Genomic DNA, 23,487 nt, shown 5'->3' on the forward strand with positions numbered 1-23,487 from the left:
TGCACGGCCGCGCAGTCGTGTAGGCATTTGACGGGGCAGTAGGTTTAAGAGTGGCTGCACAGAGCACTGATAAATATATTTATATACAGCAGTGATATATACATGTATATATATATGTTGTAACGGTTTTATCTATCAATATCTATCATCCTTGAAAGCTGATCATGGAGAGTGGGAAACTTGATATAGATAACGTGGTGAAAGACCTAAAAGAACCAGTCGCCACGTACAAACTAATATCGGAAGACGACACTGTCCTCGCAGAACAAGACCCGGCTAAAGGAGACACGAAGATGGCGAAGCAAAACAGCGATACTGATATTGACGATGACGCCCAGGAACGAATGCTTAAGGACACTGGAAAGATCAATTCGAACAAGGATGCTACCGAGGTATGCATAATAACCTCACTCTTGTTCAATTTCGTCAATTACCATTTCTACAAACCTAATGTGTTTCTCCCACCTTTACAAATTCTCGCTCATAGTTACGTAGAATTTTTCCAATTCCTGGTAAACTACACCTTTTACACTTCCTCTTTAATATATCAACCTGTTTGCGATGCCAAACAAATGATCCAATATCATTTGCGACGATCTGTGTGTCTTGACATATGGTCAAGATGTGTTTGCGTAAATGTTAGAACTTTTTATATGAAATAGACAAACAATTATAAAAAACAGTTTCAGCGATCATATTTTTGGAGCAATGTGTTAATTATTTGTGTATTATCACATATTATTCGTCCCTGTGTTCCAATTGAAATCAACATATTTTTATGCAATGCTTCAAGGTTATTACATCATCTAATATGTGGAGGAAATATCGCATATCACATGATTACACGACTTTCATAGTCCTCATTGTATAGCCCCATTGTCAATGATTTTGAAATTAAATTCACTTATCAGTCAAATAGGTATATTGTCCTTGTTTACCAATATTTCAACCAATCTATTCACTTCTTCTGTAATTAACAAGAAATGCCATACAATAAAACCACATGCAAACATAAATAAAAAACAGTATTTGGAAGCCACTAAACTATGTCTCGATTTGTGCTGTTTTACTTACAGTGATAAATTCTACCAACAAATTTATAGTGTTGCTATGGGTTTGTTCATCAGCCCAGTGGTGTCAAACCTAGTCTTAGAATATCTAGAGCAAAAAATCATGAACCAATTATCCTTCAGTCATCCTTACTACTATCGGTATGCAGAGGATATAATTACTTGTGTACACAAAGACTATGTAGATATCCTACTCAGCAAATTTAACAATTTTCATCCACTTATCCAATTTATTGTCGAAATTGAACATGATAAAAAAAATTTGCTTTTTATACACGTGGATTATCAACCAACAAAATATAATAGTGCTTGATTGGCACCACAAAAAGATTTGGTCTTGGAGATATATTAATTTTGAGTACAAACATCCAATAAAACATAAAAAATCAGTTGCTATGGATTCTTGGCAACACAAATATGATTCAAAGAATTTGAATTTTTTCACTCAAAAAGTTTGATTTAACACGAATCTGATGATTACCTTGTTTTTGTTGATACAATTTTTCAATCCCACGATATCATTGATTGGAAATTCTTGGATTACAATAACTGCCAAATTGGCTGCTGGGAAGTCCAGAATGGGACCCTGAAAAATGCAAAACAAATTTTTGAAATGTACTCTCAGATGGTATAAAAAATCTCGAAAGAAATAAATTCAGAGACGTTGGAACAAACATCATTGCTTTACTATTTTATAGTAGCTTTGAAAAAGTCGAGTTCCCAAAATATATCATTATTCTACTTCATCATAGCTTCGTCGACTTCAAATGATCTCAAAGTTGCATCACATTGAAGTTAGGAATAGTATTGTAATAGTGTATGGATTACCTGAAATTTGATCAACACTAATGAAGCAGAACATATTGTAACAACAGGAGAAATTAAGAAAGGTCTAAGAGAATCAAAGAGTTCTCTGTGCGATTTAAGCGAACGCCGAGCCAAAGAAGTCTCACAAACAAGGAATATTTTAGAAAGAAAATAGATATATTTGGTCACGAAGTTCTCTTTTCAACAGTCTAGAGACTGACTGTTTTTACAATAATATTTGTTGACCAGCAACCCTACTCATTTTATGACATATGAAAGCTACAGTCAAAGATGAGTACTAGATCACTAAAAAGACGATAACACGGGTGATTGATGATTTCACCCTTTATAACAATATTTTGAAAACTTGCATCCTTCAACATCATTCTAAAACTACGAAGTAGGGAATTTGTTACAAATTACGTTTTGTGAGGTCAGAGCTGCTAACTCCAGCTTCGTGAAGTTACAGAATAACAATTTTCCCTAAAAATACATAGTCATATTAATGGTAAAAAACTACACAGGTTAGGACATACACTAAAAAGTTTTTAGAAAGATGATAATATGCTTTATCGAGTTTTTCATCATGATTGCAAAATTCTTTTTCTCCGCTTTGAAATTTGTAAACAACTTCAACATCCTGTATATTCTTGTTCTTATCTTCTTGTATGATGGCTTCTGAAAAAAATCGCTCTGGATTCATAAGACCTACAAATTTTATCTGAGTTTCAATTTTAGCAACTACTTTGATTTTGAAAAACGACGGCTTTAACAAAAATTTCTGAAATTGTTCAACCATCATATTGGGGTGTGGTGACAATAGAAAAAAGGTGATAATAGAAAAAAGGTGATAATTTCGTCAAGTTCGTAAAGTCGTGAATTTATACTCATGCACAGGTATCATGTATCTGTTTTGAGCTAGTTGCTGAGGAACTTACCAACATAGCTTCATTATGTGATGCAAATTGAAAGTGATATGTATATTTTGTTTAATATGAAGCTCAAATCGCAACCAAATGGATTAAACTTCTTTTGAATAGGATAATGTATATTTGATTTTCTTGTAATTCAGATGTTACTTTATAACTCCAGAAGTACAAAATCAATCTTGATTCTTACTTTTTCTGTGGATTACTACGTATGACCAGGTTTTAGGTTATATTTCATTAGAGCCAAATCAATACTTTTGGAGATATAACGATATTTATAAGCATATGAAAATATCAATAAATCTAAATGTTTCAATTGGTATCATAGCAAAACATTTCTTTATTTCTGCGTCAAATTAAAATATACTGGAGTATTTTTGTTCAGTATTTCATATGGAACCCGCTGTTGAGCCCTTTTCCACGTTTAAAATAAGTGGACTTCGATATTTGGAAATATATACATTAATGTCGAAATCGACCATGGCAGACCCTTAAACATTTTACACCCTCCACAAAGTTTTTACTGGTTGTAATGTGACTGGCTGAAAAAACGAGCAAAATAGCGACTGGTGGTTGCCAAGCTTTGACTCTTTCTAATTAGGAACAAATTATGACGTTACAATTTGAATCTAATGTTTGTAATATTTTTTTTAGATTTTTTGGAATGACTGAATAACACGACGAATTGATTTTCATTCTTTACATATTTTTGAAAAATATTTCATTATTTGGTACTCTCAACAATGTTTTTGAAAGATGAATGAATAATCATAAGGGTTTATGTGCAGAACATTTATGAAATATTACTATGTATTTTGCGTCACAAAAACTTTTTATATATTAGATTTTACAAGTCCAGATAAACATGTATTATAACTCCTCTCCATTAACCAGCCCATAGCAAAAGCATTCACTGTCAAAATGGTTTGAACAGTCGGTTGCTTTTTTTCCTGGAACAGCTTTTGATTTTCCAATAATATCTAGCCATTCTTGTCGATTGGCCATGTCTGGCGGTAATTTACAAGTGAAAATGAATACGAAATTTACAAGTTTTTTAATGCATAGCACATCTTAACTTCATTATAATCATACATTATCATAATTAAACAACAAATCTTGCGACTTATCTGACGTTTTCTTGCAGATCAAACACATTCACACCATTATAATGAATATATTCTTTTAAATGGAGAATCTATGAATTATTTAGATGCTGATCAAATGGTGTTGTTATTAAGGTAGCACAGGCAAGGGTTCACCGTCTCTGGTAAGGTGTCCCTGATATGCTCTGAGCAATGAAAAAAGTAACCAATAGCAGTATTAGAAAGAGATAGCGATTGGCAGCCACATTGTTCCCTTTTTATCTAATTATACCGGACACTTTTCACAATGATTTCAATTGGGTATCGTATAGTCCATACTATATGTCGATGCTTTTATCAGTTGGAAACTTTAATATCAAGCAGTTATTATTAACCCTCCGTGTGAACACTGGGTCTTAAAGAAGCGGACTGTGTTTTCCAACTGCTCTGGGCTATCAAAAAATCTGGAAAAATCAGGATTACTTCTCAAAGTGTGTGGTACGATATTCCAAAAGTAGTAGAGTCAAATGATTGAAAGTTTTTCAAATAAACATTGAAATTTCTGCAAATTTATGCAGTATACAGGAATTTTTTGAAAAGTTTATAACTTCACAGTGAATAAATATGAAGAAAAAATTCGTTCAGGATCTTACACCCAAAAATGTAAAAATTCTAGAGAATATACGGTTATTGCTACGGGCTTCAAAAAGTTTAATTGTTTCTAAGCCTGAAAGAGAAAAATATTTTACAGGACTTATGCATGCAGTAAATATTCAAAAACCTAAACATTGAAAGTAGACCTATATTTATTACTAAAAATACAAAATATAGTGAAAATATATATGAATTATGCAAACAAGAAGAAAAACAAACACAGGAAATTCGTATGTTACATTAATTATAAAGGCCTAATTATACTGTACCTATTATTATTTCCAACACAACGAAATGTGACCACGAATAATCTATAGTTGGAAAAAACTTATCTTACATTGGAAGAACCTGACAAAATCGGAGGATTATGAGTGAGAAAAATCGCAGCAACCCGGGATGCGTTTCAGTCTGTATCATTGACAAGTCTTCACAATGTCATTATCTCGATGTGACAACGCATTTCTGAAGAAAGAAAATCCGATTTCGCAACTTTAAGCAGGCATTTGAATCACGAACACCATAAAATGTTATCAACACTGTTCAGAATGGTATAGCATTGACGGACATGTACGAACATAAATATAAAAAATATGGTTTCAAAGTGCATAATTTCAGCTTCAATTTAAAAAAAAAAAAAAACACTGTAGCGTCAAAAGCGAATCCATTGCAGCCACTAAAGTACTGGTTGGAAAAAAAGTTTTGCTGAAATCTGCAACCACAATCCCAGCTAAACAGAATATTTACGAAAAAAAAAATTAGGATTGTTTTGATAGTTAAGGTACCCTTCCAGCTTCTATGCAATAAATTTTTGATGAATTAAAATTTAGCAGAGTAATGAAAATTTTGGCCAAGAAAAATTGGTTTCCTTGATTTCAGTAACATTTTTACTTGTATATTAGAAATGAAATGACAGATTAAAAATTTGTCGCATAAAAGTTTAGTTCGCAATGACATGAAGCTACAGTATAAATTACAGGCCCATCGGATTAACCATTCTGAAGTTACTGTGGTCGCAGTTATGAAAAAGCTCATGAGTCGTGTAGTGGCACAGGTCGATATTGTATATTTGTGCTCATAACTGTGTCAATTTTACAAATTTCTGAGTTCGGTACCAGCCAAAATGATGCTGAAAGATCCCGTAACATTAGTATGTTGAATGTATGGGAATCTGAAATAAAAGTAATTGAAAATCCAACAAAAATCATTTCGAGGCTGAGGTATCCCCTTAAAGTATTTTGAAATGGGGTAAACTCAATTGTAACCTAAATTTATTGAAGAGTGCTGATTTTCCCACCACAACCCCTACAATGTATTTTCAAACTTACAAGATTGTATTTTCATATCACTATCTTCTCACGTTAGTATATCAAACTCTAATCTCATGTAAATTTTCCTGTTAGAACTCCAATTAAATATTTGTTTGAATGTGCAGGTCAAGTTCATGTCAGAGAATGGAGACGCAAAGATTGACATTAAAACTGTGAAGCAAGCATTGACTGGAATGGGGAAGGAGGAACTGATGAAGTTTGCAAATGATCCGGTCTGGATACGAGTCAGGTGGTTCATGTTCATTGCATTCTGGTTATTATGGGCAGCTATGCTGGCTGGTGCAATAGTGATTATCGTTGGAGCACCAAAATGTCCCGGAAGTAGGAAAGTATGGGAAGAGAATCCAATTGTTCGATTGGAGCCATCAAAAATATCCGGTGGACTTAAGGGACTCGTACCCATTCTGAATGACCTGAAAGACAAGCATATTAAACTCATCTGTCTTGCATCGATCATGAAATCAGAAAATGGTAAATAACAATCAAGTTTCATGCTTCCCTTATAAATTGTTTCCTAACAAATGCCAGAGTTATTCAATTAACATTACATGGAAACTTTACACTTGGAAAAATTGTAAATACACATTACAACATGCAGACTCTTCATGAGATATACCTGGAAGTGAAAGCTTGTTATGTTTGTTGATATACTAGAAAACTGCTTCAAAAGATTAAAATGTTTACAGCACACAAGGTGATATGTAAAGTCAATATGAATACAATAATTTGTACTGATTATTCATTACAGAAGCCACAGTAGACTTCAGAGACGTTGACCCCAAGTTAGGCAATATGGCAGATTTCACAGCACTAGTAGAAGCTGCAAAAAAGAATGAAATAGAAATAATACTCGAAGTTGATCCAAACCATACTTCTAAAAAACATGAGTGGTTTGTTCGTTCCTTCAACAAAACAAAAGAGTATATCGATTACTACGTATGGGCTGCAAATAAGTCTGACTCAGAGCCAAATAACTGGGTAAGAATATTCATATTTTGGATTTTATGGGATTCAATTTAATATCTGTTATTGAATAATTTATAATTGTTTCAGGTGAGTACTTACAACGAATCTGCTTGGACATGTCCGGATGAGAGGTGCTATCTTCATCAGCATCGCGAAGATCAACCTGATCTTAACTATCGAAACCCTAAAGTTGTCACTGAATTTTCTGTAAGTATATCGTGAAATTATATATATTTTTTGCATTAGCTACACTGTGATAGTTTTTTGTAACCTATAGTGATTATATCATCATGTATGGATGTTTAAGTGAGACAATGTGGTAAATTTGCCAATTATTTCAGGAAATTTTATTGCACTGGCTGAAACTCGGTGTTATTGGCTTTAGACTAGCCAACACACAGTACTTGCTTGAAGATAAAAATCTAAGAGATGAACAGCACGGTACACAAGGAGCTGAACCACACACTTACCGATTGATGAATCACGCTCACACATTTAATTTGAATGAGAATCGTGATGTGTTGAGACAGTGGCGAAACGTCGTTGACAATTATACAGATCACAGAGGGTAACGTTGAAAAATTTATAAACTCTCAACACAAAAATGATGAAGCTGAAACTAGCAGGTAATACAGGTGGCAAGGTTCCAAGGGATGAACAAATGATGAAACTTAGTAGGATCATTCAGAGAACTCTTTCAAATATATTCTTTGATATTTTATCGTTTTGTCACTCCCTGAAAGCCTTCCAGACGTATTCTCTGCTAAATATTACCTGCTAGTTTCAGCGTTATATAAAAATGAATCCTTTTGTGGAACCTCAGCATAAATACATATTAATGTATTAAAATATCACAATCTGGCGATTATTTACCTGTCGTATTAACACTTTTTTTTCCTAAAACTGTTACAGAAATCCCATCTATAATTAATGTTTATTTTGAGTTCTTAGAATTGATGAATTGAACAGGTGATCTGATATATTGATAAAATGCCAATGTTAAATTATAATTAAAGTTACATCCGCAAATAAGAAAGCTCATCAGGTATACGCCACATCATGCATATAAATACTACCAAACTATAACAAATCTCTAGTACTTGTATACAGAGCAATCTTTGAAGATGATAACAACTTCTGATCGACAAACTATTTAAGACTTACAATGGGTAACATGCAACTGTTCACTAAGAAACTAGATTTTGTCCACGTGATATTCTTATATTTTTTAAATAGAGTTGATATATTAAAAATTTGTACATTTTGCGTTACAAAAAAAAAGTACACAGAATTCAGTTATGCTCATTGCAACGATAGATGTATATCTGAATTACGGATGTAATTATTATCCCATATAGGTATGCAAAATTAGAAAAAAACAGTATAATAATTTCAAATCTTTTTGTAGGCTTTTCTCATTGCAAGAAAATATTGGAAATGATACGTTAACATATTTGAACGACAATGGCACTATTGTAGACCTCCCGCAGAGGTGTCAGTTTCTGTCCGAAGCAAATGCTAATATTTCAGCTACGGACCTGGAAGCTGGATTTAAAAATGCATCCTCCACCTGGTCTGCATGGAATGTAAGTAGTCTCAACTGTTACGATTAAAAGTATAGTTTCTTTCCAAAAAAAGAAAACATCGTATTGTTCCAAGTATACACCGACCCCGCATATAAGACGATCCCCAATTCGAAACAGTATTTCAGGTTTTTCTCTTAGGTACCGAATATAAACCAAATTTTATGATGCAATTCTTATCACAAGAATATATTCACATATAAATTTATAAATTTCAGTTTGTAAATACATTTAACGCTGAGAGAGATTTTATATAGATACTCATAACAAATATTGCATCAGTAAAGTATAAATGGACCTTGAATAAATTGAAAGATTATAAGTAACAGTATTGGTTCAGGAAGATTTTTAAAGTTCACAGTCTCTGTTAGAGGCATTGTCAATATCTACGTCAGAGTTTTCATCAATCTCTATGTTAGTTCCACCTTCTGTTTTAGAATTATTGTCATCTAGGTCTTCCCAGGGGATTTCATCTTCCATATCATCCATAGCACTACTTATACAACATTTCTTGAAGTCATTGACTATTGTTTTTCTTTTAATTGATAGTCAGGCAGCCTTGTTTCACTGCGAACTATTAAGTGTGACAGTTGGTTTCCTCAATTTTTCCAGTAGGTGTTGAAGCATCGTCTCCTTCTAGCATCCACTCAGTTTAATATGATTTCAGTTTATCTTTAAAGGGTTTGTTGACAACGACATCAAATACTTGTAATTAGGATGTCACACCTTCAATTATGACAACCAGGTCTGTGTTTAAGTTCATTATTTCACATTTTATGTTCTCTGTTGCGTATCCTCTGAAAATATCAAGCACGAGTACTGCGTTTTGTTCAACAGCGTACTAGGTCGTTTGTTCCAAGCTGTGTACAACCAGTCTTTATCCAATTCTTCGCACATCCATGCATTTTCTTGGCAGTGGACGAAAATGCCAGTTGGTAGTTTCTCTTTGTATTTGCGCTTTAATACTTTGTACAGTGATAGCTTAGAACCATTTGCTAGAACTATAAGTACCACAGTGACTCTTAGTTTGTTATTTCTGATAGTTTTAATGAGGATACTTTTTGTACCTTTTGATTTTACAGTAGTGTTTGAAGACATAACAAAATAAAGCTCCATTTTATCAATTTTACTCATCTGAATCAGTAAATAATTGTTTTCTCTTCGTAGTCTCAAAACAAATCTTTTATATTCTACAAACTGTTATTCAAAGTTATTTAGTAATTGTTAGGCCATAGTTATTTTTCATCTCATTGTCAAAGCTAATCCATTTCCTCTCATCATGCTCTTGCACCATCCCAAACTATACTTGAACTCTCGATGTCGGATATTAATGCGTCTTGAAATTTCTAAAGCCTTCATTTGGATCAACTACCGTGATATTGCAAAAACCTTGCCTGCGTTTATCAATTATATAAATACAAATTTTTTTAATTCGGGGTATTTTTCAGTTTTGCCCCTCGAAAACTTGGGCGTACAAAACCAACATTCTTCAGCTTCTGTTTCATCTTTCGCCAGTTACGTACATTCTTTTCTAGAATGTCGAATTTTGACACAGCTCTACTATTATTAGCGTTCTTCGCTGCCCACGGTACCATTAATTTAAAATTCGCATCGTAACTATTTCTGGTTTTTTAATTATTCGATTTTTCTGTGATATCTACATTCCACTCTATCTGCCATTGAAATATCAATTTTTAATGTAATATCAACTGATTTCGCGTAAAAGTGATAAAACCGTACTTTTCTTATCCTAAATCGACGCCTAGCCAAAAAAAAATGAAGCTCGAATTTTCAATATCTCACAAATGCCACGCGCAGATGGTAGCGTGAATTTCATTGGTCGAATTTTTTCGGCAGTCGGTGAAAATCATTTTTTTTGAAAGCTCGCACATAAGACGGCTTTGGGTATAAGATGAAGACTTTTTTTGCGGGTGCTGACAACGACAAAAAACTTTGACGTGTACTTGGAACAATACGGTGCATTGCAAAGTACAGCACCAATCGTACAGTCATGCATTACTCAATTCATCAATTTGTTTCCAGCTGAACAATCCTCACAGACCATTGCATGAGCGAATGCCTGCAGAAGTAGCTGAGAGTTTGACTTTGATGATTCTGCTGCTTCCGGGAACCCCAATTCTTAGTATCGATCAGACCCAGTATAATGGTACAGCGTTCTCAAATATCATTCAATTGCGACATAAACCTTCGTTTACCCATGGAGTTATCACACATGGTGTTTTCAATGGGACTGTCTTCGCCTATACTATGTAAGTCGCAAGATACTCATAATTATTAATAAAATTAATCTGAAGTTGTGCATTGCCACAATAATACAGAATGTTTAATTCTAGCGGAAACTGGAAACCTGTAATATTTTCATTGCCTCATAATAGGTATTACGCGAGTTTATAGAAAGTCCGGAATTCACACCCTATTTTCCATTATTGTTATAACTGCGACTCTGCAGCAAAAACTCTATGATACATTTCTAGTATGTCTCTTTCCTGAACTGAATTCGGCTAATATGCTACAATAAAAATGTATGAAATTGTTCAAATGTTTGTGTACCTTGATGTATTTAAAACTGGCCTAAATTAGGCTGGTCGTGACTGGGCTCTTGACACCACATGGCTTATCCGAACCTCACATGTTCTAGCCTAGTCACATATTATCTTGAATTTGAAATGTGGAAGTATTGCAGTATCAGCATTGGACTCTAATGATATTTTACATACTTGTCTGTACTGTTGAAACCCATAGTATTAATTGCAGTATTTTGACTCGATAATTTTACAAACTAGAGCGAGGGGCTGCTCACTCGCTTATTCCGTGGTTCATCGATTTCCGAAAGGAATCGATTTCTTGTGATTTCAATTGCGATTTTCGTAACGCCTGAATCAATGAGATTACTCGCGATTTCATGTGATTTTCCCTAACTTCTAACATTACGAATGATTCCTAAATTTTAAGAATCACCGATTTCTAGATTGAAAATGAGAAATTCATAAATATAAAATTTTATTTTATACATATATATAAAAAAGTCACGATAAACTTTGGACAAACGCTTGCTCGTAGAATACATATATTTATGCATAAACGTTGGACAAAGGCTTGTTTGCATGGAGAGGGGATTAGCGATTCCCAGCAATTCCGAAAATTTCGTGATTTCTTGGCGATCTCCACGATTTCCTGTATATTTGGAAAAATCATGAGAAAATGAGGAATCGTGCGACTCTCGATTCCTAGTGATTGCCTATTTGATTTTTTGTAAAATGGTTCAATGATTTCCTAAGTGAGCAGCCCCTTGAACTAGAGATTTGAATTCTGTACTATGTAAAACTTGTACAGAACTTGCACTACTAAATCCAGTGTGGTATTACTTTTTCGTTCTGACCACACCGTCACTATCTTCTAATACTGCGGAAATTTTCATATTCCAGATGCATATAGGATGCTTACCTAATTTCAAAAACGTTACCCTCCATAATTACATCAAAATCTATCGTAAACTAATTGCTAATTTTTGTTCTGAAAACTGTTTGGTCAACCAAATAATATACACTATAGCCTAGAACAAAAAAAAATAATAACAATTGTCTCTGGTCGATTTTTTGTCGTTAAACAAATATGAGATATCAATAATCGGTCATGCTTGATTGGTCACAATTGTGCACCGAACATAGAAAATTGTAAAATTTATTTACTATTGCTTTGAGCCCTCGATGTTTACGAATTTTTTTTTTATCACTTTATCAAATGGCGTCATCAATCAAAATATCATCTTCCTTCTTTGGAATGAATTTTTCTTTTGAAATACATTGAATATAAGAAATAAAAATAAGTATAACTTATAAACCCAGTGTCACGCTAAAGTTTTGAAAATGGCGTATTTTCATACAAAATTTGGTATCAAAATTTAAAAAAAAAAAAAAAAATCCTTGGGTTTTGCTGCAACCTCAATTTTTATTTTTCATTCTAGGAAGATTGGTACTTCCGGTGACAAAAAAAAAAAAAAATAGGCAGGTTCACAAATTGACAAGTTCTGTGTGAGAAATTTTTTGTACGATGTCTCGGTAACTAACTAGAATTGCATGAAAAAGAAGCGACCTGCGATAATGAGAATTTTCGAAGAATTATAATTGCCGAACTTAGTCTCGAAATAATCTGAAGAAATTCGTCGATATTTTCTAAATCGGAGGTTTCTTCACAAAAAATCAATTCAAAAATCAAAAGAGATCAGTGTCAAATAGTGGTTGAAATTCTTTGGTATGGCTTGTTAATGTTTCGTAACGTTAACATTACTAACCCGAACCTTGAAAGTTACAGTTTCCAGCTTCCGACAATTGTTTATAATATCCGCCAACAGTTAATAGTTACCATATGCCATGTATTGATAGTTTTTAGGTGTGTTTAACCAATATTCTAATATACTAACTATGCAGATTATTTTCCGTTTCATGCTCACATCTGCGTACTGCAGAAATTGGTAAGTTTAACTACTAACCTGCTGTTTGATGTCCAATTAGATATTCTGTGCATGCAGCTCGTACCTTGTAACAATGTATGCCATGTATTATTCAATATTATACCTAAGTTTTCTTGGCGTATTCTTATTGCTTCATAAAACTTGGTATTTATTGAATGGAAATAAAAAATCAAACTAGGGGGCATTGAATTTACTCGTTTGGGTAATTAAATGTCGCAGGTTGTTTTCAGGGAAAAGTATTTAAATAAAAAAAAAAAAATCGTGAAAAACTTCGTATTTCAAGTAACCATTTTTATTGAAAAGTCCTTCAAAAAAATCTTAGAATATAATTTTTTTTCATAATTATTTAAGATATTTTGTAAGGAAATAACGAAAAATCGTGGACTCTACCAATATTAATGATTGCAGAAACAACGCAGTTATTGCAAATCATGACAACTATTTCTGTAAGATTACGAATTCTGAAATTGAACGAACCGTATGTGTATGTGTGTATACCAGGTATTTCAAATCAGTCAAACTTCCAGCATATTTTTGTCAAATTTTTTTATTTATTTTGAGCACCCGCTTGAAATGTTCGATTTTTGAAGCCTGTGGAACATGCGTAAAGTGTCCCACTATCTATCAGTGTGGTAAAACAATTTTAGCGCATGCACACAATTAAAATTCTATATTTTACGTGCTAAGACATTCTTTGGCGCATGCATACTTTCGAACAACTCAATTTTATGTGCTGTATCATTAAACGAAAGTTGGTAACCTAATTTCAATCTTACTTACTTCCCATGGCAAGTTTGTTACTTGACACAAGTGTTGGAAAAACTAGCGTGTCACACTTCCGGATGAGCAACATCAGAGTCTTGCGACTACGGCGCTCGCCGTGGCTCATCCTGCAAAATTCATACTCATCGGAAATCGCCCACTTTCCGCACTTGTAACACAATTTACTATTTTTGACTTTTGATTAAAAAAGTTACATATGTCCATTTTTACCGAACGTGCTGCATTTTTTGGCTTTCTGTGGCATAAAATATTTAATAGGAAGACCAAGTCCTCTGTCAAATCACAGATTAAATTCAATTTGCTAAGTAAATAAGTTTCTGATTATTGTCTACAGCGCTCTAGTATTAAAAAAATGAACGCATGCTTTTCTAATTAATAGTAGATATATATAATACAAGGCTGCAAAATCCTGCTATCACTAAACACGTTGGCCGCACACAGATACGAAGAATATTAAAATTATTTCACATATCTTCCCTGTAAAGTACCCTCAATACGAGGGCAATGCGCTGTTTAAACCAATATTATGAATGTTCTGAAATTATTTCAAGTCACATATTCCGTTAGAACTTCTAGCGGTTTTTTTTTTTGATCAAAATATGGAGCATCTGATGTGTAGTTCCATCTCCATTCAATATATCAGGTTGTCGGACTTTCGCAGTTTATACTTTCCTATGACACTAGAATAATAATATATCCATTTACACTTCAATTTATAAAAACCTGTCATCGAAACTTCATGAGAAGATAATGAAAATTAATATTTTAGACAAAAATACACGATAGGATTCGATCTTTACGGATTTTCGCTCACTCAACTAATACTATACAATCAATTTTAATCCGAATAAAGAAAAGCCTAATGAATTAAACTACATATCAGAAGCTATAGATTTTGGGTCAAAGAAATAATCATGGAAGTTTCAGCAAAATCCGTGATCCGGAGGTCTGATACTCGCTGCGTGGTGTGTTTGGAATCATCACTTCTAAAAAGTTCTCCAAATTCGCGTGTTCAGTTACGGAATGTTCCCTAATATTTTTTTTTTTTTTTAAATCTGAGACGCTTTATTGGAGGTGAAATACAATTTTCAATGTCTTTTTGCAAAAGAAGTGCATTTTCATGGGTAGAAAAAACTTCCATCTCAATAATCATTGAAAGTTGCAACTTTATTGTCATATGAGTGCCACAATACGACGTGAAGATTCAAATCTAACGCTAAAAACTAGAGAGATCACATTAATTGAAAAGAATATCTTGCTCGAGATGGCTTAAAAATTTGAAAAAAATAGGACGTTTATTCCGTTTACGGTAAACTATGAGTCAAGTAAGTTGAAGTATCAACTTTACAAGTAAATAACAAATACTATTGATCCTCACCATTGCAATTCTTTTCTATTTCACCCAATTTTGGGATAAAAACATTCCAGACTTCATGCTTTAACCGAATTAAATGACTCGTATACAATACGTAAATTATATAAATTTGCTAAGTAATATTGCATAATCGGTCAAGGCAAAATTATTTTCGGGTCCACAAAACCTAGAAAAATCAGAGAATATTTATCTACAAGCCTGCTACACCCTGATGAACAATCAAGGTGCTCCCAAATTTTCAACTTCTAAGCCTTAATATTTACGAAAAATACGTTGGTCAATTTCTCTGTCCAATTATAAACACTTCTTGTCATCGGAAACCAAGTATAGACACGTGATTTTTATATTCTGATTTCCCCGAATATGAAAGGTTCTAGAAATAAACAAATTATTTTGGTAATTAGATCGAAAAACTAGAAATTTTCGTATAATGATTCCAGATTTTTAGAGTTTAATACCTGACCAAAGGATTATAGGGTTCCTACGCACAGGGAAAACCGGGAAAACTCAGGGAATTTTTTACGGCATGAAAAAGTCAGGGAATTTTGTATACGTGACTGGAATTTTGAGTCTGTCGAAGAAATAAACTCGTTCTTATATAAAGTACTGTTGATCTAAAGAAAAAAACAATTGCACTTAAAATTTTGTTTCGTCGCATCACTTCGTACATTGTATGTATATTACTTAATACCAAACCTTCTTTCCTTTTTTTTTTTCCCGGATATCGCAGGCTGTTGTTTGTAAATTGATAGTCAGACAGTAATAACTCAGTTACTACGTAATATTGAAGGTATTAGTATTAATTAATGTGTAAAAAAATTTACAATTATCAGCGGCATACTTCATGAAAAGTTACTGGAAGAATCAGGAAATATCTAGAAAAGTCAGGGAATTTCAGTTTCCAAAAAGCGTACAAACCCTGGATTACACATCTAAATATAAGTCGAATGTGTGTAAAACAATCCAGTCAGATTAAACTTGAGTTCTATTCAATCGGTTAACAGGTTGAGAGATTTTCTGCAAGTAGATTTAACCCTACCGAACATATCCTGAACTTTTCTATCAAAAAAAAATAATGAATTTGGCAAAACAGAATTTTTCTGAACAATTGAGAAACGAGTATTTTCTGAAATTTTGTTACTCAACTCACAAGCACAATCATCGGTCCTGTTATATACTTTCAAAGACTGAAAAGATTTTATTACTCAGAAAGAGCAAGAATTGTAAAATACGATATGCCATATTTAACGGAACTCCTACATCCCCTTAATTAGGCACAAAATGCACAAAGTTTGACACAAATTCACTCAGCTGTCACATGCCACGGTTATGCTGGGTTATATTTATTTTACAACAGCAGGAAGTATTGAAAATTTCGCAGACAAAATTTGATGGGAAAATTGGTCAACATGTGTTTCTTGTGAATGGCGGTAAATCTAGATTTAAAATTTAGGGGATTTTTACATTCTTAGTACATGTGATAACGCATTAGAATTGCAACTAAATCGAAATTTTTGTACCTGCTCAATCTATCCATAATCTGCAGCATTCCCCACATACATATTACGTTAATAACTCTGGTATTGTTTAGATTTCACCATATATCGCAAGATCCTGAAATTTTTATCTATACCAGCAGAATGTTGAAACGCCAGTTCATCGCCCAGTTATTGTTAGAACACCGCAAGAATCTAAGAACATAAGTTTCCCAAAAAATTCTGTATCATTCACTCACGATTGAATTTACTCGCACGTAGTACATACAAATTTCTAAACGAAAATGGTCATTGTTTTCTAAAATCATTTTGAAATCGAGTATATTATCAAAATCAAAATTACCAAAGGTAAAAATTAGACTCTAAGTGAAACAGGATACTTACTTGTGCCGTGTAAAACAATCATAAAACATAGTAAAATGTAGTGTGTATTTTGGTATTGTCAAAAATGTATTGCGTGCGGTCACATGCACTGAAACATTGTTATTGTATATTACAGCTAATTTTCTGCATGTAATACCATCTTATAAAAATATTCTAACTATTTGAATACATTGTGCAGGTTGAAGAGTGGTAATCTTGGTTATTTGGTGGCCTACCACAGCGGAAACGAGCCAGTGACTGTGGATCTCTCCAATCTGGACAGAGTTCCAGAAAAAGTGCGCATAATTGATCATAGTTCCAATTACAAAGGGGAAGGTCCAACGTAAGTGTGACTTATTTTACAGATGTCTTGTTCATAGAATGGCATATCATACCTAATCACTTGTTAAGATCCTGAACTTTTATGAATTTATAGACAAGTTTTAGAATTATTCAGTGCAAGAAATGGCGTAACATAATTCCATGTGCTATTTGTGAATCTAACATAGCTTCTTTGTTTGTTTCAGGAGCAAGGTGTCTTCAAATGCGATCTATATTACTCCCAAAAGTACATTGGTCGCGCAATATACAGCCAAATCGTCTTAATTCACAGTGAAGTATCAGGTTTCTGCATATTATAGTCAGACTGCTTCTACCTGTCAAATATATAATCAAGCTTGGTATTTTTTTTTTTTTTTTTGTTAATAAATTTTTTTCTCTACGTATTATAAATAATCATATTTGAACCAATTGTATGTCAAATGATGAATCTGAATAATAGAAACACGTGTTTACTGATAACTATGCCTCAACCTTCTAAGTATATCGTCATTATTTATTACAAATTTTCCTTGTAGTACAAAGGTGATTACAAACTTTTACATTCCAAATATTTATTATTTATTCGGCGTGAAGTTTGTTGGGATCTGTGAATCGAGCAGTAAGAATGTAGAATAATGCCGGCAATGGAACCAAGGTAAGCATCGCTGGGTGAACACTTAGCCCCCTGAGAGTAGCCACTGCTGTTACTCCATATCCATGCAGAAGCCAATGGCCAAGTATTACCACTACGTTTCTTATGTCCGATATCGAACTTATTACCAGTGATTTCATCGACTGTAATTAAATGTAATTTAAGGAGATTAATAACTTTAACAAAACTAAACTAAAAGAGACTATCTTAGCATGACATTCGAGAAATACGAATCCGGACGGAAATTATAATCTGTAGTGTACTTGTGGTTCAATTAATTATACTGAGAATATTTCAGCATATTTGTAATTCTTACAATTTTGGGCTTAAATTAAAACGAAGGCATGTGTGAAACGTATTCAATTCATTACGTATGTTTATGAAACACTTCAAGGGGTAAATAAGTTTATAGTTACATTTTGGTAACTCTAAACTAAAATATTGCGTAAGTAAAAAATGAATTTGCAAAATATCGTGTTTCTTTCATTGTTTGGTTACTTTAACGTTGTCAACTTCAACCTAAAAATAATGAAACATTTTGCAGCAACTGCGTGAAATGCTCGATTGTTGATGTCTGTGGTGCATAAAGTGCCCATTTCTGACCGGTATGGAAAAACAAGATGGACAAATGCACATTTTTGAATAACTCAATTTTACACGCTGTCATTGGCACCTTCATCGTCGTCAAAACAAATTTTCCACGCTTATTACATAATATAATATTTATTTAGCAAATACTGTGGTTTTCTTGACTTTCGCTATAAACTCCAATTGTTACCACATTGTATCAACTAAACCATGTGGGTATATGTGCAGACCCTTTTGTTTCTCTGACTCATTCAAAGCAACACATGTAGTCCGCTGCCACTTGTTTAACATGGAACAGCGATGCCACCTGTTGCCTTGAATGTGTCAGAATCAATCTAAAAGTCTGTACATATATTACATATAACAATGCAAATTATTTTTTTTTATATTGGAACCCTTTTTATACTCAACCAGTAATTATGTCAACCATATATTATATCTAGCAAAAGTAACAGTGCATACAAAGATAACCCAGAATGTCAGTATTTCTGAATATTACAAATTCCTTCTGTCTTCGGACTTCGGTCGAAGATAACATTGATACATAAAAATGATTATAATTTGACACCTACTCTAATATTTTCCTCAGAGTACGGACATTGTATTTGATAAGAAATATATGTCATAGATAGAAACAAAAATACTTTGTCAGCAATGTACATTCATAATTCTCGATTATCTCTATTTCTTGCCATTAACTAATATGAAGTAGAAGACCAATGCAAATTTCTTTGTGTCCCAAAAAAAACTTTGTTGCAGTACGTACCATTTGCGGCGATATCAAGTGACGTATTCTCATTGTAATGAATATACTTTGAACATTTCCTAACAGTCTATAATGCAATCACATAGAAATACCATTTCCTACTGCCCAGTAGCTTCGTAGTTTACTGTCAAATAACATTAAATGGAAGCCAAAATTCAATCATGTTCGAAATTGATTTACAATTTGCTATTGATTGTCACGAAAAATTTGCAAATTCCCCTCTGTTGAATTGAGTTTTTTTCCAGGTAAGCTAAACGCAAGTTGCATGGCGAATTTAATTACAAACGGTATAATCTAGTGTTCCAATACTCAGAAATTAATGCCATCTATGTCAGGCTAAAATTTGATTCAGCATTATGGTCAAGTTGATGCACTTTCTTTCCAATAATTTCAATGGAATTTTTCACTAAAATGTCTGCAGATTTGTAATGTTTAAACTCCAGTATTGACATGGAATGTTTATACAAACAATAATTGTACACAGCAATTTATCCAACTACTGTGACCCTTAAGGTTTCTGCATCTCCACTTTTAAACGTTTGGTCAGTGGTAACGTGCAAACTATAACTCTAGACAAAAATGTCTATGGAGTTGTTTTCACGTTGTTGGATTCTCTAAATTTGCATTTTTTTAACAACAAAAAAATAAACCCTAACTAAATTTAAAGCATTTTATTGCAATTTTAATACTTTGGATCGCAGTAAACCTTAAACTAGGAAAAATATTTCAATGAGCATTCCTTATTCAATTCTCTAAATCGGCATTATTCTATTTTTTTTTTAGAAATTCTACATCTAGAAACAATGATATTTTTCGTCACAAGTGAGATTGAGCCTGTAATATTTTTTTTTGTATTGTATTCGTCGAAAAATTTGAATTTGGGATTGAAGAAAATGAAAAAAGAAAAAAAAATATTCCTATAAAGCAAGTAAAAGAATGGAATTTTCAATAACCTTTGAATATAGTTTAAAAAAAAAATTCTTAAATTAAATCGGAATTTTTTTTTTTTTGAAATGTGCATCTTGAGAATCAAATAACGTGAGAAAAATTCCTTGAAGATTTTTGTCTCAGAGTTGTAGTTTCCACGTTACTGCTGACTAAACATTTACTGTTTTCTGCAGATGAAGAAATCTTAAGGGTCATCCAACCATCCGTCATCTTCTCTTACCTGGTTCAGTTTGAAGGCAAAATGTGCCGCATTAGATAAAACAGACAATATGATGGTTATATATGGAAAAGAATAATCTGAAAAGAAAATCATGTTAAGAATATGTATTTTCAATATTTAAATAACCATTGATAATATGTGAAATGGCGATAATTTCACTCACATATGAGACCACCGCCAATTGCATGGAGCATGGCTAAAATAGGGAAAAAATACAGAGCAGCATAGATTGAGAATTTTCCTTGCTTTGGTAGAAACTTCTTGGCAATCAGCGGCCGGATGAGTAACATCAGTACTATGCCCAGAGCATAAAAAATAAAGACCATTGTATACCTGAAAATTATTTAATTACTTTTATAATCCGTGGAGTTAAAAGCTTTATGCATGAACCACTGTTTATAAAAATAGTATATTATTCCCAGTCAGTATTTAATCATCTAATTTATGCTCTAAATAGTAATGCAAACGTGTTATAATTCGAGCCGACAATCTATTTAATCTTGCAATAAGGGACCCAGACTTCAACATTCTTGAATGAAATTAATAGCTTAATTTACATTCTTATTTATCAAGATCATATAGTACCATTAACTCTATAAGTTCACTTCTCTCAAAATTTTGACCATTTGATTTAGGTCTTTTTTACAACCGGTAGCTCAAATAGTGTCAAGTAAGATTTTGACATTTAAAATCTTACGATGCAATTTAACACGGTTATCGAACTATTTTAATTTATAAGCGATATACTAACAATGGGTAAACTGCTTCCTGAGTACAATGTAACGTCTTCTCATAATCTGGGCTTGGATTGTGAAGCAGAGTGTACCAATCAGACAATCGTCTTGCCTTGCAAGATGTAATGTTGAAACTTCCAATGGGTTCGGTTAGTTGTAGCGTAATGAGTGAAGCTCCAACTATCTCGACCAAGGCAGACAAGTGGAGCGCTACTACTTCTTTAGTAATGTTACGTCGCATGGCCACCATATCAATGCAAAACCAATGTAAAACAAGGGCTAAGAGAGCCATGAAACCAAGATACAACCAATCATAAAACATTGGGAAATCTTCGCAAGGTACACAAGCGGAAGATTCGTTGCTCCTGAAACCCCTGGGACAAGCTTCGCACTGGCTCCAATTTCCGGTGGGGAGTAAATTTCGCCCACAATACATACCAGGACATCGTACCAGTGTGTTAATCATGAATAACTGTTAGCGACTAAAAGATTTTATGATTTCAAAAAATGCTCTGACATAAATGAAGACTAGCATATACGAATAATGTTGCAAATTTATAGCCGTCAAGTCCCGTTACAGATACATACATTATTAAGAAAGAAAACTTGATCGAATCGATTGCTGTCTACTGTTTTGTACTTTTGTGATGAAATAGTATTATGGTCAAAATAGATCAAGTAAGGTTGCAGGCTTCGACGGGTCGATTACAATTAGTATTATTAAAGTGCGTAATTAGCAAATTGGAATTTCAGAAATGTAGGTTTATGATCCCAACAATTATTATAACAGTCCAAAGAAACTTAAATTAATCGAATCTGTACATGTTTCTTTCCCAGAATCTACTCAATTTCCAACACGAAACGTCAAAACGACGAGTCGTGGACTGGGGAATGCTATAGACAGCCAGCTACATGGGGCATCTTAAACAGCGTTGCCAACCCTCTGGTGGCAATAGGCCGTACTCAAAGTGAAAATGGATCGTACTTTGAAATTTCAGGACCGTACAAAGATTTCATGGAGTACATTTTTGTTCTTGATATTTTATGGTCGTATAATTACCACGATTTTGCTTCTTTTCTCAAGGTAGATAAAACCAGATAGGTTTTAACAACATTATTCACACTTTTATGTTCAAGAATACTTCAAGCTAAAGATTGTGAATTTTTCAATTACACCAGGCAGTTGCTGGGGACTGGTAGAAATCATTCTTTTCTTCGTTTTTGTTTCATAAAAATCAATTTGGGTGTTTTTAAAATGGGTTTAAAAAATCATGGGGTAAAGGTGAGTGACAAAAATGTTTGAAAAAATTTTTGGCTGCTTTTCAGGAGTCGTACTAACGTAGAAAAAATCCTTGGCGAAATTAAAAAATATCATAGTCAACCGTTTACTGATTGTGAGTGGCGTGGAAAGCCCCAAATATACAACCACGATTTTACATTCAGGCATCGAATTGATATACTATTGGAATGTGCGCTTGCTTTTCTACGGCATAAAAAGGCAGCGAGCCGAGAAAGATTGAGGTGTAGGTTTGTAAGATAGCGGTTGCATGATGCTAGGGACCTTGGCATCATGTAGGTTTGTCTCTGTACTATGGCGTCACGCGTGTACCCGGCACGGTACATTACATTAGGTTTGTTCGTGCTAGCTACACTCTACACTCGCGAGTGTAATAAGAACTAGGGTAGTGTACTAGGGATTGCTAGGGAGTGTACGTCGGCCATTTACGCTTCTCACTTTTTACACTCGGTCTAGACCAAGTGTAAAAAGTGTACACAAAGGCCGTGTTCGTCAATTGACTGCCAGTACTAAAAATTCCCTAGGACAAGGACAGAGCTGTACATGAACTCGGCAGCGCAAATGAGATAAAAGATTGCTGACAGTACTGTCGGTCAATTTTCGAACACGGCTAAAGTGTAACGAAAGTCTAGTGACATTTGTAAAACGAACAGCGCCATCCGACGTCACGTCCGCTAAAACGAACGCGCAAGTGTACACTACCCACGAAAGTGTAGAAAGTGTAGCTAGCATGAACAAACCTGTTGTAAGCATCTGCAAAAGTTAGCCATACCACACAGTTGTGACGTCGATACGGTACATGGTGGAAATTTCCAGATGCTAGACACTGGAATCGTTCACACAGCTACAGTTAGACGCACATCAGTAGTTTGGGTTACCAATTACCGATAAAGTATTTAAATACACCGGACAACGGTCATTCTATCGCTCTAATCGAACGAACCGAGGAAGGAGTAATTGTTGGATGAAAGATTTAATTAATCGGCTTACCTTTTGAGTATAATCTGGATATGATGACTTGCAGCGTAGATTG

The 23,487-nt window shown here is 33.7% G+C and overlaps 2 protein-coding genes across 4 annotated transcripts; one reads left to right on the forward strand and one right to left on the reverse strand.

The window, feature by feature from the left end:
• On the forward strand, window positions 1-17,729 carry LOC107220969 (neutral and basic amino acid transport protein rBAT). 2 transcript variants are annotated; one of them, XM_046739173.1, is made up of 10 exons: window positions 1-392; window positions 5,975-6,341; window positions 6,619-6,848; window positions 6,924-7,043; window positions 7,178-7,404; window positions 8,245-8,422; window positions 10,463-10,689; window positions 12,906-12,911; window positions 17,128-17,271; window positions 17,456-17,729. In XM_046739173.1, exons 1-10 carry the CDS (start codon window positions 165-167, stop codon window positions 17,532-17,534), a joined length of 1,806 nt encoding a protein of 601 aa, XP_046595129.1. In that variant the 5' UTR covers window positions 1-164; the 3' UTR covers window positions 17,535-17,729. The 2 variants fall into 2 exon arrangements, with proteins under 2 accessions (XP_046595129.1, XP_015515278.2); XM_015659792.2 differs by lacking the exon at window positions 12,906-12,911 and having other exon boundaries at window positions 9-392.
• A 16-nt stretch (window positions 17,730-17,745) lies between these two features.
• LOC107220971 (JNK1/MAPK8-associated membrane protein) lies at window positions 17,746-22,041 on the reverse strand. 2 transcript variants are annotated; one of them, XM_015659794.2, is made up of 4 exons: window positions 21,175-22,041; window positions 20,587-20,756; window positions 20,424-20,500; window positions 17,746-18,044 (listed from the first exon to the last, which is right to left on the reverse strand). In XM_015659794.2, the coding sequence occupies exons 1-4, from the start codon at window positions 21,621-21,623 to the stop codon at window positions 17,829-17,831; spliced, it is 912 nt and encodes a 303-aa protein (XP_015515280.1). In that variant the 5' UTR covers window positions 21,624-22,041; the 3' UTR covers window positions 17,746-17,828. The 2 variants fall into 2 exon arrangements, with proteins under 2 accessions (XP_015515280.1, XP_046595139.1); XM_046739183.1 differs by lacking the exon at window positions 20,424-20,500.
• Between the last annotated feature and the right edge of the window lie 1,446 nt (window positions 22,042-23,487).

Source organism: Neodiprion lecontei, chromosome 4 (assembly GCF_021901455.1).
Source record: "Neodiprion lecontei isolate iyNeoLeco1 chromosome 4, iyNeoLeco1.1, whole genome shotgun sequence".
NCBI lineage: Eukaryota > Metazoa > Arthropoda > Insecta > Hymenoptera > Diprionidae > Neodiprion > Neodiprion lecontei.

What these genes read in the sequence shown, in the direction of transcription:
- LOC107220969 (XM_046739173.1), top strand. Translation starts at nt 165, where the DNA reads ATGGAGAGTGGGAAACTTGATATAGATAACGTGGTGAAAGACCTAAAA. An exon ending in AATTATACAGATCACAGAGG is followed by an intron (nt 7,405 to 8,244) that starts GTAACGTTGAAA and finishes ATCTTTTTGTAG; the next exon opens with GCTTTTCTCATTGCAAGAAA. An exon ending in CCACCTGGTCTGCATGGAAT is followed by an intron (nt 8,423 to 10,462) that starts GTAAGTAGTCTC and finishes ATTTGTTTCCAG; the next exon opens with CTGAACAATCCTCACAGACC.
- LOC107220971 (XM_015659794.2), bottom strand. Translation starts at nt 21,623, where the DNA reads ATGATTAACACACTGGTACGATGTCCTGGTATGTATTGTGGGCGAAAT. An exon ending in CAGGAAGCAGTTTACCCATT is followed by an intron (nt 20,757 to 21,174) that starts GTTAGTATATCG and finishes AATAATTTTCAG; the next exon opens with GTATACAATGGTCTTTATTT. An exon ending in TTGCCTTCAAACTGAACCAG is followed by an intron (nt 18,045 to 20,423) that starts GTAAGAGAAGAT and finishes ATTTAATTACAG; the next exon opens with TCGATGAAATCACTGGTAAT.